Source organism: Crassostrea angulata, chromosome 10 (assembly GCF_025612915.1).
Source record: "Crassostrea angulata isolate pt1a10 chromosome 10, ASM2561291v2, whole genome shotgun sequence".
Lineage (NCBI taxonomy): Eukaryota > Metazoa > Mollusca > Bivalvia > Ostreida > Ostreidae > Magallana > Magallana angulata.
In genome coordinates this window covers 3,311,701-3,330,127 of record NC_069120.1, presented here as the reverse complement: position 1 = coordinate 3,330,127, position 18,427 = coordinate 3,311,701, and the positions used below count along the sequence as shown (strand labels likewise).

Here is an 18,427-nt window from a genome sequence, read left to right as displayed (position 1 = left end):
CGATCGTTAAATGTGAGAAAAATACCGGTAATTACACTGAATCATTAAGGTGTTACAATTAGCGGTGTGCAGGCGCTTACATCGATAAGCTTGAAGTAACTCGACTTCACTTCTACTCCACCCTCCCTACTATCTGACAACCTCTCACGGACCCTGGGTGTATGCTTTATTGTTACATAGTCATGCCTGGCCGTGGAATGAATTTAAATAAAAAGACGCGTAAATCTTAGTAGAGGTCAATAGCAAGATCAGCAACCAACGATAAAAGTTACAGGAGTTGATTCCGATAGTTTTCAATAGTATCGCCAGTAGTTGCAAACATATGGTAATTTACACATGTACAACTCTTAATATTGTTACATCATCAGTTATAAAGCTATTGATAAATATTGGGAAACCCGGTATTTTAGTCACGCTTATTTTATTTGACGGATGAAAGTGGCCTTCAACATTTTTTGTTAAATTGAACTCTATTTTAGCTGCTCTATCTGCGGCTGAAGAGGTGTATTAGGATAACGTCTCCTCCTCGTGTAGCTGTTAACAAGCTCGCTAGACCTTCACGTGAACACTAATCCACCTATCTTTATGGTGTTTGTTGTTTGAGGACTATTTACCCAAATTTAAAACCTCGACAAAGGCACCCCTCTCACTTTCGCTGCTATTGTGGGAAAACTATTATTGTGGGGTTGGAGTTGTGAACGTGAAACTGGGCATATTCGACTTAGAATGCAGAGAAAAAGAAATCTGTGATTGACTAAGGTTTATTTTGTCAGGGATTTGTGCGACTGGTCAAGGGAAATAACTCTCTGGCGGGAGTTAAAGTCCCGTAAAATTTGTGGTGACATAAGGTTTGACCCACTTTTAAAAACAGCACCCCTCTGTGTCATGGACCAGTTAGCTGGGTAAGTATAAAGTCTAATTTATTGATTATTATGAAGCTTTACTTCTGTATTCGTACACATTCCGATAGAAATAACTGATACTGACTGTAATGAATAATTAATTGATCAAAAAGAATTTAAAAGAGTTTACCCTCGAATCTTTGAAAACTATTTGATTATGTATTCAATTTGGTACATGTATATGGAATTTGCGTTTGATGTCGTATGAAAACTGTCTGATGATAGAAAAATAGGGAAACTCCCTATGGACCTTGATAGGCATTTTCAATTTTCAACTTTTACCTGAATAAACCTGTCAGGTGATTTAAATCACATCTGACTGTATATCAAATCAATTCAATGAGTTCTTGTTGACAAAAGTGTATTGACCGAGGTGGCCTTGTAATTATGCGTATATCTTTCGAACCGCATGGTTTGCTGGTCTTTATTTTTGTTACTTGCGGAGGGGGGGGGGTAGACTATCAGGGGCCAGGGTGACAGGACCGCGTCCCTTACCGTGCTACCGACTTCAGCGTCTCCCAGCGGCCGAGGCCTCGCGCTGTAGATGTTTAAATAAGTAGGATTTGCTTTATTGGGACGACACAAGGACAAATGTGAACAATTAAGATTTTACAGGGGGTAATAAAAAATGAAGGTTCTCCTGTTGTCTGACATACATACGTCAAGTCCGGCTAGTTTATGTCAGGAACGGTATTCTAGTACCAAGTGAATCCGCTTGGTCACCATTTAAGGGTTATTTAGAATTTGTATCCCGTCTTTTCTTATCTATGTGATATTCTGTATTATTCTGATAGACGTTGAAAAGTCCGCGCTACAGCACATTAGAAAATCGAACGTATCAAAAACTACAGCGATCGCCAACTGTCAAGAGAAAAAATGAGAAAAATATAACCTATTCTTGTCTGCAACACAACAATATATAATCAATAAAGCATCTTCATATTTACTTGATCTTACACATTGGCTCTTATCTGAATGAGTTTATTTTAGCATTTGCAGCGAGAAGAATTTGTGATCACATGTTTTTTGGGTTTAAACGTATAGAGTAAATACTACCAGAAGATTTATAAACATAGGTTTATCTTGATCGGTGCATGGGGAGTAAAAAGCCAATTGATTTCCCCAGAATCCAAGAATAGCGCCCACAGAAGTGTCTAATTAGCTAGCAAATCTCCTGAACCATCAAAGACATTCAGATTGAACCGATAGATGTAGAACGGCGCTTATCAATGAAAGCGATCCCAGAGTGGCGGTCTGTGCTGCAAAGTATTGGAAAACCTCGGAATGGTCCTCATATTTCACATCAGTCAATGATAATATATTATATATTGTTTCATACATAGTCTGCAGGGACTTTGCATGTGTTGTTACGTCCTGTTAGATAGCACTTTTCATTAATTAAAGTCGTGAACGCCTAATTCGTAAATCTTATCTCACTGTCATCTGCGCCAAAGAGAAATAGTTTTTTAAAAGTAGTTTGTCAATATCTATTTGATTTACGATTCCATGAACGTTTAGTTGGAGATCGCCTAGAAGCACGTGTAAATGTCACTAAGGCGCTTCCCTGCACCGCAGCACCCCTAGGTGGAATACTGACACTATGGGTCTCTGTTTTCCTCACTGCCTCAGCATCTTCAGCCACCCAGATAACGGGAAGGGGTAATCCGATGATTGGCGCGTGGGAGGTTTATCGGCGGGACAGGGGACCTCCGCGCATTCTCATCTCGTACTTAGGGCCACGCTAGCCTCGTTCTCGCGCCTGAATGCACGTAAAACTGGATATTTACGTTATTAGTGTCAAACATTAACTATTGATTTTGTTTAGGGACACATAAGCACAACATAGATTATTTTATACGATACCTTTTTATATCAATTATGTTTATTCTATACGACACACTGACTGCGAAAGATCGGCTATAAACTTTCTATACATGTCGTTTAAATGCACATGTTAAGCTGTTTACCTATAAAACTGTATGGATTTTTAAATGTTTTGCATCTAATGTTGCTCTGTTTCTTTCCAGACAGATTTAAACAAGAGACAAAATGACATCAACACCTACAACAGAAGAATTTCGGATCTTAAAACACCAACCTCGTCTTGTTTCCAAGAACTCTATGTACAATATTAAGCATGTTGGAACTCAAGGAAAAGGAAAGTACCTGATGCATGACTTTTTCACCACAATGGTGGATACAAAGTGGAGATGGAATGTACTTATATTTGTAAGTGGATTTGTGATCACGTGGTTATTATTTGCGTTATTTTATTGGCTAGTTTCAAAACTTCATGGTGATTTAAATGACGTAAAAACAACCAGTCTGAGGCCATGTTTTGAGAACGTCAATTCTTTTACGGCAGCATACTTGTTTTCGATTGAGACGCAGACGACCATTGGGTACGGATTTCGTTACGTCACAGAAGAATGCCCGTACGCGGTTGTCGGCGTTATACTACAGAACATAGTGGGAGCTGGTTTGCAGGCGGCGCTGGCGGGACTTGTGGTGGCCAAAGTGAGGCGAAGCAAAAAGAGATCCAACACCTTGATGTTCAGTTCCGTGGTCTGCATTGTAGAAGAAGACGGCGTGTATAAACTCGTCATCAGAATCGGGGACATGCGTCGATCACATATAATTGGTGCGCGCGTGCGCGGTCATCTCTTCAGAACGATGAGATCAAGAGACAGCAGAAATCATCCGGTGATGTGTTTCCCGTTGGAGTTTAATGGAGAGGACGGGAGTCCGTGGTTGTTTATGGCATGGCCGACCCAGCTGGTACACACGATAAACGATAAGTCGCCGTTCTGGAAGATATCCCGAGACGACTTGGAGAGGGAGGATTTCGAGCTGGTTGTAATTTTAGACGGTATTGTGTCCACCACAAGCACTATTCTCCAAACACAGACTTCATACATGGCCTGTGACATTCTGTGGGGCCATCGGTTTAACACTATGGCCAGCAGATACAACAGCAACGATTCTTTAGTGGTAGACTACTCCAGCTTCAATCGAACCCACCCTGTTGCTATTCCTGAGTGTAGCGCCTATCAGGTCAGCGTGTTCCGGAAGCTAGGCTACAGCATTATACACAGAGATCCGGAGAACAATAATCCGTCGTATTTTGAAATCAGGAAAACAAAGGAGGAATCTCCCTCCCAGTCACGCATTCTTCATTACAGACACAATAAGACAGTTGTCAGCACGCCGAGTCGGTGCGCGAACCTCTAGAGAGTAACCACTGAAATACAACACGGCCAGATAATCATGTATATGCAGCAGTTATGATAGTTATATTTATACAAAACCTGAATACTGTTGGTTTTTTTTTTTATTATTTGCCGATTTAATGTTTGTACTATGAATTGATATTAAACCATCAAGAACCAGAACTAGTATATGTATGTAGAACAAGAATTGGTTGTACTAGATTCCGTGTCTCTTCATGTAAGGACACTTATGGTGAAAAAATGATATATGAAGTTAAAAAAAATGTTAACATATAATAATCACAATATTTATAATATGAAGTGATAGAGCACATTTTATGAAAAAAAAAGTTTTCAATCACATCAACTTGACAACAAAGTGCAGCAGTACTTTAACCAACATTTTACCTTTCTTGTGCGTGTCTGTGGGTTAGGGGTTGGGGTCGGAAATAGATAAATTCTTTATATTCAAATTACAGCTCATTCGGGCATCACAAATAAAAAGCATGATTGATGCAATAACAATAGCAAAGATATACTAGTAAATATGATTGCATTAAATACTCTACAGTACATGTTTTTGTGTACTAGTAGGTTAATAAATAAAAACACTTATTATGTATCGATAAGCCACAATTGTACGGAAATGATTGCCCACTGTTATAGGTTTAGGGTATTATACACTGAATCCACGAATAGGGTTACACCTTTGTCTGACGTTTTTGCGGTAGAAGTGATAAGCCTTCTGAAATAATTACATCATCATAATTAATCGATGTCTAAGAGTACATGGTTCCGTGTTTAGAACCGTTTATCCGATCAGGTCGCTCAGAATACCAACACTTTCCACGATAGATAACCTCTGTTTGGTCCCGATAATACAAGTAATAATAGCACAAATAACCATAACTACTAAACCAGCTCGGAGTTTGAGTGGGCTGGTACACATCATTAACTTTGTTTTCTACAAACAACAGTTGACGTTTGATGTATTACCCGCTCCATGTAATTAAGTGGGTTATTTTACTTTGACGTGAATTCATATTGTTAGTTGAGTTGATTGTTTATTTGCTAAAATTCCTATGAATTATAAGCAGTTGTAACGTATCTAATAATATTTTTTGTTATACTTTCATGTTAAATACTGAAATCTGATTGGTTAAGACGCAGTTAATAATATTTACTATTACCCTCAGCGTTAGCAACGCACTTGGCAACGGGTAACATTAAAAAATGTTACATGCGCGAAAATTATGCGCGTACGGTTCGCTGTAGAATTCACGTTATTCCTATATAAAAGCAGTACAATTTTCTTAAAATTTTTAAAAAAGACATTCAGTATAACAAAATAAATAGTGCCTGTTTGGGAGGATAACAGTTGAAATTGACACCCCTCGAAAACCATTGTCAACCTCCGCTTCGCGTCGGTTGACAATGGTTTTCTCGGGGTGTCAATTTCAACTGTTACCCTCCCAAACAGGCACTATTTATATAATGCTACACTATATCTAAGCAGAAGCACGCATGTCACTATTAACGTTAAACAATATTCTATAAAAAATATCATTGGTACATACACATTCATACATTTTATGAAGTATCATTCATAAAATCGCAGCGAGAAAAAGGTTTGAGTCGCAGGTTCGAATCTCGTTCTGAAGTAAAGAAATCGATCTCCTGGATGTCATAAATCACAGTAAGCAATGGCAATGACAACTTTGCCAATCCTAATGTGAAGAATTTAGTGCCTTTAATTAAACTAGCCAGATCTACTTTACCGCTTCATATCAAGTAGTCGGACGTGTAAATTAATAACTGACAAGGGTTGTTATAAATGAAGCATTGATTTCCAGACCAGGGTAAGAGTTCCCGGCTTACAATAATTAGGTTCCTGTCCCCTGAATTAACACGAGTACGGAATGCCTTGGTCTGGCTTTAATTGACAGTTCATAAAGTGAAAGTTTCGAAAGCTGTGTAGTTCACCACAAAAGAAGCTAATTTACGGTTATTTAAAATAGAGATACACGTTTTTCCATCTCTGATGGGTTTGAATTTTGCTTCACCTTGATTTGTAAACTTTAGACAGAATTAATTGAGCTGCTATGTAAACACAGGCGGGGAATCCCTATACATCAAACCCGACAAAACGGAGACAGGCCAGCCGTTCTGCTACAGCTTATAATCCAGGAAAACGATAAGTCCAATTCGCTCGAAATTGTACCAATATTGTTAAATTTCACTTGATGGTATCGAAAGGGTGACGGTACTTCTGGCAGTATTATCTAATGTAGCGTAATTACACGCTCTATATCACGTAAATTAGTGAATTAAATAGGCTGAAATCTTATATATGCACGTTTTTGTACAATCAGTTTTTCATGGGTTTTTTTTATATAACAATTTCATTTTTTCTGGGTGAAATGAGAGTTGTCCCCGTTATATCTAAAATGATAAATTCGAGTGAAAGGATTTTCCAAAAATGTAAAGGATCTTGCGGTTAGGATAAAAATGCAAATTTAAAACCCAAACCTCGGTAATAATTCATCCAAAGTTTCTTTCATCAGCGGAGGATTTTAGATGTGAGCTACTGGATGTGTCGACCAAACAGCGACAGCTCGGAACGATAGCGAGAGACAAGCGGCTCACGGAGAGATAACGGTAGATTCTTCAAATTCCTAGCCCAATTTTACCGAATACTTTCCTATCTAATTTGAGTAAATTTATAATTTATTATCTATCTGGAAATAAACGTATTCTTTATTTTCTATCTAAACGTAATCTGTGAGCCCCTATCACCCATTTTAAAGTGGAAAGAAATTAGAAACAAAATATGTTCTGGATAACCTATTTCTCATACATGTGCAGTACTTGTCCAAGTTACACATTAAATATAATTTTGAGATATTAAAAGTCAATGGAAAATTCTTAAAAGTTAAACCATAATTTCTTCGAAAACTACCTTTGATGTCCTTTTCTTACTGACATTTAAAAGCTAGAAAAAGAAAACTAAAACAAAACAGAAATCACCAAAAATATTTTGAGAAAATGTCTTCGGAAATGAAAAATAGTAGATTTTGTTCCTTGTGGACAAAGAGATAAAAAATTCAATTAATTTTGTGCACTGAAATGTAAAAACAAATTCTCTGGAATTCGTCCTCGGCTGATTCGTGCACTTGAGCGAAAGCGCTAGCAGAGGTGATTAGCTCCATATCAAACCAGGCACTACCAGATAGATCGGGCGGACCCAAAAGCTGAGAAAACTAACGACGTTACACCTCTATCGATATTGTCAATATATTGCAAAATGTTTTGCACAAAATGTCTATTAACTCGACAGGGAGTCGCATTCGGTTGTAGAATACGGAGATTGTGTACTAGATACCTTGATGGTTTTGGGTGTCTCACGAATCGAATGTGTCTCTGACGCAAAGTGTGCAAATTCTAAGACATCACATGCATACATATATGTATGTACGGATATTGCAGAATGTTACTGTAGCATTCCTATTATTTTTCCTATCAATTTGTGATCAGGCATGTTTATATGATTTCACTATCGCCCAAGTAAATGACCACCAAAGAATCAATACACATTACCGAAGTTAAAGAGTCGATTTCTTATAAAGGGAGCATTAGCCAGAACATTTCCACTAATACAAGGAATTAATGAAACATATTGGAGAAAATGAAAATAAAATCTCAAAAAATATTAATCTTTTCCGTAAATTTCCCTGGAATGAATAATCCTTCTATTGTTGTGTTGGGTTGTAAACACTTATATTGGAGGCAAGCTCTTTTTACTGGGGGTCGTAGAGAGCCATGGACCCGGGTCATCGATATTGGACCTCAGTATAAATGGAACCCTAGCGATACAGCAGCCAAAGAAAATGACAACACCCCACCCAGAGTGTTTCAAAGATAACATGTGAGTAATCACCAAACTGACATCTATAATATTTACTAGTAAGTCTTTCTCTTTTATGAAACTGAAATTCCTGTTTTTGTTTTGTAGCTTATTGTCGTTTCCCTTTCCGGTCCAAAAACCATGCGGCGCTTTCTGCCCCTAACTCTTCTCCCTCTATTTCTGGGTGTGTTCTGCAAGGATGAAATGGTAACTGATTTTGCTTATTTGATAAAGCTTCATAACATTGTTATTTGTAAATGCAGTCAAATACATCAAGGTTCAAATTCATGTTTCCTTATCCGGAAAAAATATCTGATCCCCAAGGTGGCCAAAGGAGTAAAAGGTTTCAAATCAAAAGGAAAATTTTTCAAAATAATGGGACCAAAAGGCGAAGATAGAAAGGCTTTCCAGATACTTGAGGTACGAGACAACCGTTAAAGTTTTCTTTCCATCAAATATTCTAAATGAAACGATAATTGTTCAAAACTTCATGTAACAAATGAGTTTTGGTTCAGTGTTTTACTAATCGTTAATAATGGAGAGGCGTATAATTAAAAGTTAAAAGTTCATCGACTCGATGCGGTTGTTTTCAATGTGTTACAACAGGAGTACGAGGAGGTGAAGGGTCCCGATGATGGATCATTTGAAGAAAAGATTCAGGAACAGGAGCTAATTTATTATCAGTACGAGAAACAGCGACGAATCGCCAGGGAGTTAGGGGCGGATCCGGAAGAGGTTGAGATTCCTGAAAAAGCTAAAGAATACATGGTAAGGGAAACAACCCTCTCAAATCCACATTTTCTTACGAATTTCATGTAATTTAAGGGTAAAGTAAAATGTTGGAACGCATTATCATTACAAACAAAGAAAGCATATGGCGCTGACCTCTCTAAAAGGAACAAACAAAAGGCTTCCCTTGAACAAAGAAAAAGCAATAAACAAAGAAAACAGCAGCTCGTTCAGAAACTGAACAAGGACGCCAACAGGAAAGGAAAGAATCGTCGAAGACGGCGTAACAGAAGACGGAGAAGAAGCAGATCACGTAACCGGAAGGGGCGGGGCAAACGCATGGCTATTGATGACGAGACACGGTTCTGGACCAATGCAATTGTTCCTTACAAATTTACCGATGAAATTAAAAGTGAGTAAATTTTAACTTCTCCCATCTCCCATGCGTCAAATTCATGAACAACATTTTTTGTTATCTATTTGAGCTTACAATATTTGCCCAAAGTAACAAGTAAACCCACTTAAGTAAAAATATGCAATCAATAAATATTAGCTGACGAAGAGCGAATGGGTCGACTGCGCGCTCAGCGGCGGTACGAGTACTGGACGTGTATCCGATTTGTTCCGTGGACGAAAACCACACCCAGCGAATATGGGCTGGACCACAGCAACTATCTGAAACACGTGGACAACAACGGGTAACCTTGTACCCAGGGGTGGAGGTGCTGGTCCACTGCATGGGTCAAAATTTTTATCTTTTCCCGTTGGATTGCGGTGCTGGTTACATATGTAACGAAAGAGGATGTTTAAAACCGCCCTACCCTGAAATTGTCAACAATTCTAAAGTCTAATTATTCGGTGTTTACTAGTTATGTACTTGTACATATGTAGTGCTTGTAGATTTCATTTTATTTTGTAGAACAGTGATTTTATTTTAGCCATCGAATATGTTTTGTATCCGGATATACAAGGTATTAGAATGTAGTTTTAGGTTTTGAATATGTTTGATGTATTACTAAAGTATGAATTTTATCGTTTATTTACTGTACTTGTGAAATGTATTTGAATTGACGCTTTATCTTACAGTATCAATAATATTGCCACGACTGTTCCAATGTTCAATGGCAATTTATCGTCGAAATAGTCTCGTTTCAGAAAAATACATGAATTATTGCATTATTCATTATGAGTTTTCAGAGATTTAAGCATTCTTTTGACTAAATGTTTGCTGTTAATGTGTTACTACAGGGTTGTTGTGATACTTAATTATTTGACATACCTCAGGTGCTGGTCTGTGTTAGGAAACACAAGAGGAAATGGACAGAAGATATCTTGCTGCATGGACGTAAGTCGCGGGGATTCGTATGTCCAGAGTCATTACCATAAATATGCTTACATTTTATGACGAGTATATGAAATCATTAATGCACAGAGGCTAACAAAGGAAGCGTCAATATCTACATTGTTTTCATGAAACACAGAGAGAGAGAGAGAGAGAGAGAGGGAGAGAGAGAGAGTGAGAGAGAGATGAATAAGACACTCTTTGTTTGACCGATGTCAGTTGTATCTGTAGGAGTCGTGTGTTCACGAGCTGGGTCACTCTATGGGTCTACACCACGAGCAGAAGAGTTACCTCCACCACGACTTCATCAGGATCAACTTCAAGAACGTCATGCCAGGTAAATCCTATATCACACAAAAACAAATATTGAGACTGAAGCCCCCCCATCGCCCCATGTATCCATCACTGTGTGATTGTTGTATCCGTCTCTGTGTGATTGTTGTATCTGTTACTGTGTGATTGTTGTATCCGTCACTGTGTGATTGTTGTATCCGTCACCGTGTGATTGTTGTATCCGTCACTGTGTGATTGTTGTATCCTTCTCTGTGTGATTGTTGTATCCGTCACTGTGTGATTGTTGTATCCGTCACTGTGTGATTGTTGTATCCTTCTCTGTGTGATTGTTGTATCCGTTTCTGTGTGATTGTTGTATCCGTCACTGTGTGATTGTTGTATCCGTCACTATGTGATTGTTGTATCCGTCACTGTGTGATTGTTGTATCCGTCACTATGTGATTGTTACTGTGTGATTGTTGTATCCGTCACTATGTGATTGTTGTATCCGTCACTGTGTGATTGTTGTATCCGTCACTATGTGATTGTTATATCCGTTTCTGTGTGATTTTTGTATCCGTCACTGTGTGATTGTTGTATCCGTTTCTGTGTGATTGTTGTAGATCGTGTCAAAGAGTACCAGGAGGAAGACCCTTCTAGTTCAAGGACGTTCGGTTATTACGACTTGGGAACTTCGATGCATTATAACAAGTTTGTAAGTGTCATTTGATATTAGGATAATAAACGAGATTATTAAAAACTAAGTGTTTTGACTTAGCACAGTTGAATGAAAATCAGAAACAACAATAGTACGCCTTTGAAAAAAAATTCCATAGTCTCATTTTTCCTATGATTTATCATCTGAAAGTGAATATAGATAGTAGAGAGACAACTAGATTCCCAAAGATACACGTATATTTTCTCCTCTTTTTGATAGTATTATGAATTATTTAACAGCAATTTTTTTTTAAAAATTGTCAGATGTTTTCCGCCAACTCTGAACCGACGATGACTGTCCTTGACCCTAACCTTGAGTATCTGATGTTGACCCCTGACCCCTACAACTACTACATGTTCTACGAGATCTCGCGTATCCACCAATGTCAAGGTAATCTACTCAATCAACACAAACTATTTAACCATATCAAGTTAACCTACACATGTGAGGTTTGAATTTATAGTGGCTAGCTTTTTGCCGTTTAAGTAACTCAGAGCTGGACACATATTTATAGCTCGCTTAGTTTTCTTGCTATTGGGTTAAAAATCAAACTGGTGCAGATGGTTTGCAGAGAAAAAAATTACGCCTGACCTTAAGTTTGCCATGGGTGGCATTAACAGTAGTGTACCATTCATTGCAGAGATGCGTTGCTCGGACTTCCCTACTGAATGTAAAAACGGCGGATACGTCTCATACATCCGGGACACTTGCACCTGTCGCTGTCCAGAGGGCCTTGACCCTGTTACCGGATGTACCACTGTTTACCGTGGAGGTAGGATTCTCCCGACCCATCCATTCGAGACACTTTTATATTTGTATTCTGGACCAAAGTTAAACGTATCCATTTCGATTTTTTAATATATAAAGACGGTTCTGTAACATTGCAGACGATAGACTCCGAGGAGCCATGTGGCCGTCAGACGGGTTTTCAATGTTAAAACCTCGTAATGGCTGTCCAGACGGATTTAAAGAGGGAAGCCTCGTTATGGGAGTCCCCGGTGCGGATCACTCCGAGCAGTACCATCTGGACACAAGGCTGACGGACGACGAACTGACCGTGAGGTTCTGTACAAAGGAGCAGACGACAGGCAGAGACACTGCGTGGGAACCCGGGCAGTACTGTATACTACGGACCGACCGGAAGTGTCCCAATGGTAAGGTACTGTGTAATCTGACGATAAGGAAGTTCTGTCAATGATGAATATTACTAGTACAAGTATTTTTATTCCCCTAAATAGGATTTGAAGATGGTCACATCGTTGTTGACAACGGGAAAAATCCCCATGTGGCGTCACTTCCGCTTCCTGATGTTGACGTAGACAAGAACGTTCGTTTAAACTTCTGTTGTCGCAATGATGGTAGCTGGTTTGATCAGATCTATCTGCCAAGTAGTCAACCATTTGTATTGTTTGAAAGAGGATACGAATGCCAGGAGGTTAAAGGTAATCAACCTCTGACAATCACTTAAAGGACTACTCATATAAATGTATCAGATAAGACAACATGTTACAAGAGAGTACCTTATGTTTTAGATATGATGACGTCGAGTGAATGGCTGATGATTGAGAACGACTTATCCGGAGAATACGAGGTTGTCGGATCTGCGCCGGACGTTACAGTCCGACAGGACAATAAGTACTTCATCAACGTCTGCTACTACTCCCCCGTCAATTACGGTCTGTGTGTGTCGATATAAAAGTCGCTGGTAGTGATCGCTGTTAGACTCTATAATCCTTAAGAATAGAAAAGCTCTCTATGGTTAAAGAAAAATATTCAAATTGATTTCAATGTACTTTTAATTTAAAACATTGCATTTTTCTTCGCTTAATATTAGTTCAAGGCTTGAAAATTCAAATTTAAAAAATTTGTGTGGATCGAATCGTTAATTATTGGCAATCAATCTACACTCTAAGACAGTGGGTCTGCTTGTAGATTGTGGTGGCATGTTCGAACTGAGTGAGGACAAACCCACTGTGACCATTGCCTCCCCAAACTACCCTGCCCCCTACAACCCCTCCCAGCGTTGTCAATGGACCATCAGGGTAACGGAACTAGTCACCATAGCATGCGATGAGTTACCTTTATCTACAGATCGTATAACCCATTGATACAATGAATTCTGTCTTTACAGAGTCCAAGAAATACCAAAATAAAGCTTACATTTGAGAAGTTTGAGGTGGAGCTGAGAGAGGACGACACCTGTGGTGATTACCTTGAGGTTCGATTTACGCTTCCGGGTCAACCAGGCATCAAGTAAGCTGTTGTTGATGTTCTGTCCCTTTGTAAACTCGGTAAAATGAAGCAAGAGTACCGTGCTTTCTATCTCTGGGATAACAAGGAGTAGTACTCGTACTAGTAAATAATTCTAGATCTACTCCAAAAGGTTTTACAATTCAGATTTCTTAACGGAAAATCATTATTGAAATTGAATGCTGTTTTCTGTACAGCTACTGTGGATCCACATTTGATCCGACCGTCCTGACAGAGATGAACTATCTTGGCCTGGTCTTCACGAGTGGACCTGATGTTGTTCAATCAGGATTCAAAGCAACCGTATCGTTATTAACAGGTACAACAGGTGCTACATACTTAGCATCGTTACATAAAACAAAGCAGTTTTAAAGTAGGTTAATCGTTAACTGTATCTTTTCAGACGACGCCTTGTGTTACACTGGAGCCGGGGAGGATTACAGGGGGAGGGTCAACTTTACCAAGGACATGGAGCCCTGTCTCCCCTGGACTGAGGTCCAACACTGTCCCCACAGCACCTTCAACCAACAGTAAGCAGTTGGTGCACTTAACCAAATTCCTGAAATGAATAACAAAATACATGTATTTAAGTTTGACACGTAGCAGTGTGTGTAGAAGAAACAGACTTTGCAAAGTGACAAAACATTCTGGTTTCTACTATATAGAGGTAAATCCCCCCCCCAAAACCCCCCCCCCAAAACAAGCTATTTTATTGTCATACTTGTTGCATTGTTGTAATTATGTTTTCAGTGACCTTGACGATGGCCTTGACCATAACTACTGCCGTAACCCTGGAGACGGTACATCACCATGGTGTTATGTCCACCGTGACAACTGTGGCAGAAATTACTGTGACCCCTGCGGACTTGGTATGTACGTTATATATACACAATGTCGACCCTGTTTCTTGTCTTACAGTTAGTTGCGCAAATTATGCTCAGTTTTTGGTATCTTTTACAGGTCACTGTTTTGACAAATACTTCGACTGCAAGGAGCTGCTTATAAATGGAACAGCAGTATGTGAACATGATATCGACATAAAGTATGGATGCCGGAAATCTTGTGGATTTTGTGACGGAAAACCAGATAAACCAGGTGAGATACAAAAGAATTGTCCATTTTTTGTATATAATCATTATTTATTCATTTATTGATTCAAATTGTTAAAAATAAACTTTATAACAACCCTACTTCTACAGTAGTCAACGTAAAATGTAAGCCACCAGCGGATGTTGATGACGCAAAACCGACGTCACCAATGAAGAGTGAATACAGCGTTGGAGAAAACGTCACCTATAAATGTAATGGCGGACCTGAGAAAGAACTCAGACAGTGCTTGTCTGACGGCACGTGGTCTGGAGGAGGCTTTGTGTGTGGGCGTAAGTAATGCGTGAATCAAAAAAAAAACAGCCTTATTAAATGATACAAACTAAGTTTTTTTTTTCAATTTTATTAGCAGTCAGAATGTTAATGTAATGTATAGTAGAAGTTCTTTCTCAGGGCTTGATTTAAATTTGATAAACTGAGTTGTTTATATGAATTCTAACAGGTTGTCCAAACAAGTGGGTTCCCTTCAAACAATCATGTTACAGATTCTTTGACGTTGAAGTCAATAAAACTGCAGCTGGCCAACTTTGCAAAGCTTATGATGCAGTGGTGACGTCATCCAAAAATGCAGGAGAAGACGACTTTCTTACCCACATCAGGTTTTTAATGTTACATGAAAATATGTGTATGTGGAAACTTTGTGTCTTTCATCATTCATTATGTAGCAATAATTCTATACATCAACACAGTAGTTTATAATTTATCTGTTTACAGGGACGATATGCGACCTATCTGGTTAGGCTTGGAGGAAGTTGTTGGTAGGGGGCGCCACAGATGGCAGGAAGACATGTCCCAGGTTACGTGGACTAAATGGAAGAAAGGTTACACATTTTTCAGAAATCATTTATGAAACTAATACTTATTCTTAGTACCTCTGATTCTGTCTCTTCCATTAAAAAAGCAAAATTTTGTTATATTAAAATAGGGTTTTTTATGTTTAGGTAAAAGCAGCAGTTGTGCGTTCATGGACAGGGAAGGCCGCTGGTCAGGGGTCAGGTGTGATGCCCCGAAATACCTCGCTGTTGTTTGTAAATTCGCACCTTCAGGTGCGTTCACTTCCTATAAAATCTTATTTTTTTCCCCATTAATATATCCTTAAGTTTTTAAACAAGATGGATCTCTTCTAATTTAGAGCGAACTGAATGTGCTGATGCATATTCAAATTGTGAAGATAACATAAAATTGGAACCAGGAGCGTGCAATGAATATCCGGAATTTGCCTGGCAGAGTTGTCCATCAACATGTGGAATCTGTGGGACAAAAGGTAGAGTTATGAACGAGACTTAGTATATCGTATCCATGGAAAAAAGGAAACCTATTGTGTGATCAACTAATTTAGCGTATTCTACTTTAAAACTCTGCACTTGCAATATTGAAATGTTGTTATAAACCTTTTCTATTAGGTAAGGAATGCCAGGCCCCAAAATCTCCAGATAACTCAGTTCAACTTTCAAAAGGCCAAACGGTTGAGGTTGGGGACTTCATTGAGTATGACTGCAAAAAAGGATATATACTGAATGGTGGAAATCTGCGTAGAGCATGCCTTCCATCGGGAGAACTTACGGGGGAACCCCCAAACTGTATAGGTGTGTACATCTGCAGCTTGTGTAATTTTAACTATACATTGTATCAACAGACTGAAATTGTAAAACCTCTATGTTGCACAGGAGAACACAGTTTACCGACGGCCAATTTTGACGTGGAATTACGTCAGCGGAGTCGTGACGGTGGGACCGACGGCGCGGCGTACACCGCCCTCAACGAGGCCCTCCGGGTACACAAGGGTGGGCGTCTGGTTAGGTGGGAGTTCTACAGTATATATGATGGAGTACTGGTCCTCCAGGTCTGGCGAAAGTCAAAGAGGGCAGGGAAGAAGATCAGGTGAGAGAGAGAGAGAGAGAGAGAGAGAGAGAGAGCGAGATAGCACATGTATGATATAAAATAGGAGTATGATAAAGAGAGAAAGAGAGAGGATTGGACAAAGAATCTGTTTCTATCATTAATGCCATAATGTTATATATTTATAGTTTTGAACTGGTCGGCCAAAATGTTGTTAAGAGCTCAAAGAACCACAGAATACGAAAATTCGAGGTTCCACGAGAGGACCAGATTAACGTGAAAGTTGGAGACGTGATTGGGTTCTTTTTACCTAAAGATATAAAAGGAGGAATAACTCTGGACAAATGCAATAAAAAGTTTGCTGGGCGGACTTACGGCAGTCAGCTAGTGTTTGACGGCCGGAAGAAACTACCTGACGACTGGACGGTGGGAGAAGTGTACACATTCAAACCGGACCCCCAGGACTGCAAGGTCATTTCTATCAAAGCCTTCGTGATATGAGCACGACGACCAATAACAGTTCTGTTATGTCTTATGTAAACAAAGGAAATTAAATTAATGTGCATGATTTTACTGTTTCTTTTCATTTTAGAATTACAAACGAAACACGTCTTTTCTTCTAATCTTTATTGTCAAACTGACACAAACCTTAGGCCAGCCTGAAATCATATATTTACATTTTTTGCTATGTTACACTTTGGTGTTGCTACGAAAGAATATCTACAGCTCATTGATGTATTCCATCAATAGATCTAGAGTACGCGACATATTGCATACGGTTTTATCTAAACACTGTTTCATTAATTACACAAATGAAATTCAATAATGTGTTGCCACATTCACAAATCTAAGAAAGATAATGCAATGCGAATATATGCTTCTGCGGTTTTAAAAAACATATCAAAGTGCATCCAGATATGTGTCCTTTTATAACAATACATTTATCCTCATTAAATGACATTTAACAACTAGTAAGTAAGGCATTGACTTACCCGAGAGACTAACTTATACCTATTTTGATAAAGATAAAAATTCAGTGATGTGTTTGATAATGTGGATTGCAAATATGTTGAATTAGTTAATGACTTCGTCAACAATTACTAGTATATTTCAGGCACGATTTACACATTCTATTACCTCTTAGAACATGTCACTAATTCCCAATTTCTTAAGGTAATTAAGTAGCAGCAAAACTATATTTACGGGTAATTCAGTTTGATATTAGCCACAATTCTACACAAACTAACAAGAGGCCCATGGTCCACATCGCTCACCTCACCTGAGCAACAATCGCCATAACCCTGATTAAATGAGCATAATAGTGTAAAATTCAAAATATCTTGACAAGTAAGTACGGTAGATCTAACACAGAAAGATAAGAATCTGCCAATTTTTTATCCACATATGACCAAACCCCCTTTGTTGTTTTAGATTTCTCTTTGTTCTTATTTACCCCCCCCCCTTTTTTGGCGCCACTTTTCTCCAGGTAATCATGATTTAACTGCAATCTGCACATTTGTCCTTCACACAAGTTTCAGCTTTTTTTGGGTGAATGCCAATCCAGAAGATTTTTAAAGACTTTTCTTTATATCTTCCCATGTAAACATTAAGAACCATTTTAATAAGAACTGAACATCATGCAGTACGTGACAAACTCCGATATGATGAAGACGGGGTCTACTCATGGTTAACTGTCCAGTCATTGGCTTATATTTCGTTGAAACAGCGTCAATTTCACATAACAGAGCAGATCTTTGCAAACAACTTTCCGGTTTTGATAGCCTATGAATATTAATGAGCTTCTCTTAGCAAATTAGAAGAAAGGGTGTCAATATGCGAGAGCTTGTTATGTTGAGCAATGTAGATAGTAACATTCTTCCGAAAGTCCAAGCTCTTGTTAAAGCAGTTTTAACACCTATCTCCCCCCCTCTTGCGGCCCATCCTTACCCCCGGGGACCATGATTTGAACAAACTTGATTCTACACTTCCAGAGGATGCTTCCACACAAATTGGAGCTTTTCTTGCCTAATGGTTTTTGGAAGTTTTAAATTTTTTTTTTGTATTTTCCAATGTAAATACCCCCCCCCCCCCACCCCCATTGTAAACACACATTACCTCCGGGAACCATGATTTGAACAAACTTGAATCTAAACT

General features: G+C 38.8%; 2 protein-coding genes across 5 annotated transcripts; both read left to right on the top strand.

The window, feature by feature from the left end:
• The first annotated feature begins 293 nt into the window (after window positions 1-293).
• LOC128167162 (ATP-sensitive inward rectifier potassium channel 12-like) lies at window positions 294-4,294 on the top strand. Of its 3 annotated transcripts, none has more exons than XM_052832722.1 (2): window positions 294-902; window positions 2,934-4,294. In XM_052832722.1, exon 2 carries the CDS (start codon window positions 2,952-2,954, stop codon window positions 4,131-4,133), a length of 1,182 nt encoding a protein of 393 aa, XP_052688682.1. In that variant the 5' UTR covers window positions 294-902; window positions 2,934-2,951; the 3' UTR covers window positions 4,134-4,294. The 3 variants fall into 3 exon arrangements, with proteins under 3 accessions (XP_052688682.1, XP_052688680.1, XP_052688683.1); XM_052832720.1 differs by having other exon boundaries at window positions 298-902; window positions 2,930-4,294; XM_052832723.1 differs by lacking the exon at window positions 294-902 and having other exon boundaries at window positions 2,977-3,131; window positions 3,268-4,294.
• A 3,593-nt stretch (window positions 4,295-7,887) lies between these two features.
• Window positions 7,888-16,842, top strand: LOC128164514 (uncharacterized). 2 transcript variants are annotated; one of them, XM_052828408.1, is made up of 28 exons: window positions 7,888-8,036; window positions 8,124-8,222; window positions 8,340-8,435; window positions 8,622-8,783; window positions 8,883-9,156; window positions 9,298-9,442; window positions 10,029-10,089; window positions 10,318-10,423; window positions 10,983-11,074; window positions 11,341-11,467; window positions 11,718-11,849; window positions 11,965-12,231; window positions 12,316-12,519; window positions 12,610-12,753; window positions 13,010-13,119; window positions 13,209-13,330; window positions 13,525-13,646; window positions 13,731-13,857; window positions 14,078-14,196; window positions 14,288-14,422; window positions 14,527-14,706; window positions 14,877-15,033; window positions 15,149-15,255; window positions 15,376-15,480; window positions 15,567-15,698; window positions 15,838-16,020; window positions 16,102-16,315; window positions 16,462-16,842. In XM_052828408.1, the coding sequence occupies exons 2-28, from the start codon at window positions 8,157-8,159 to the stop codon at window positions 16,772-16,774; spliced, it is 4,002 nt and encodes a 1,333-aa protein (XP_052684368.1). In that variant the 5' UTR covers window positions 7,888-8,036; window positions 8,124-8,156; the 3' UTR covers window positions 16,775-16,842. The 2 variants fall into 2 exon arrangements, with proteins under 2 accessions (XP_052684368.1, XP_052684369.1); XM_052828409.1 differs by lacking the exons at window positions 7,888-8,036; window positions 8,124-8,222; window positions 8,340-8,435; window positions 8,622-8,783; window positions 9,298-9,442 and having other exon boundaries at window positions 9,083-9,156.
• The last annotated feature ends 1,585 nt before the right edge of the window (window positions 16,843-18,427 follow it).

Bases quoted from the DNA above. Each gene is read 5' to 3' on its own strand.
- LOC128167162 (XM_052832722.1), top strand. From the start codon at position 2,952: ATGACATCAACACCTACAACAGAAGAATTTCGGATCTTAAAACACCAA.
- LOC128164514 (XM_052828408.1), top strand. From the start codon at position 8,157: ATGCGGCGCTTTCTGCCCCTAACTCTTCTCCCTCTATTTCTGGGTGTG. The intron at 9,443-10,028 runs GTAACCTTGTAC...GACATACCTCAG, and splicing joins AAACACGTGGACAACAACGG to GTGCTGGTCTGTGTTAGGAA. The intron at 12,520-12,609 runs GTAATCAACCTC...CTTATGTTTTAG, and splicing joins CGAATGCCAGGAGGTTAAAG to ATATGATGACGTCGAGTGAA.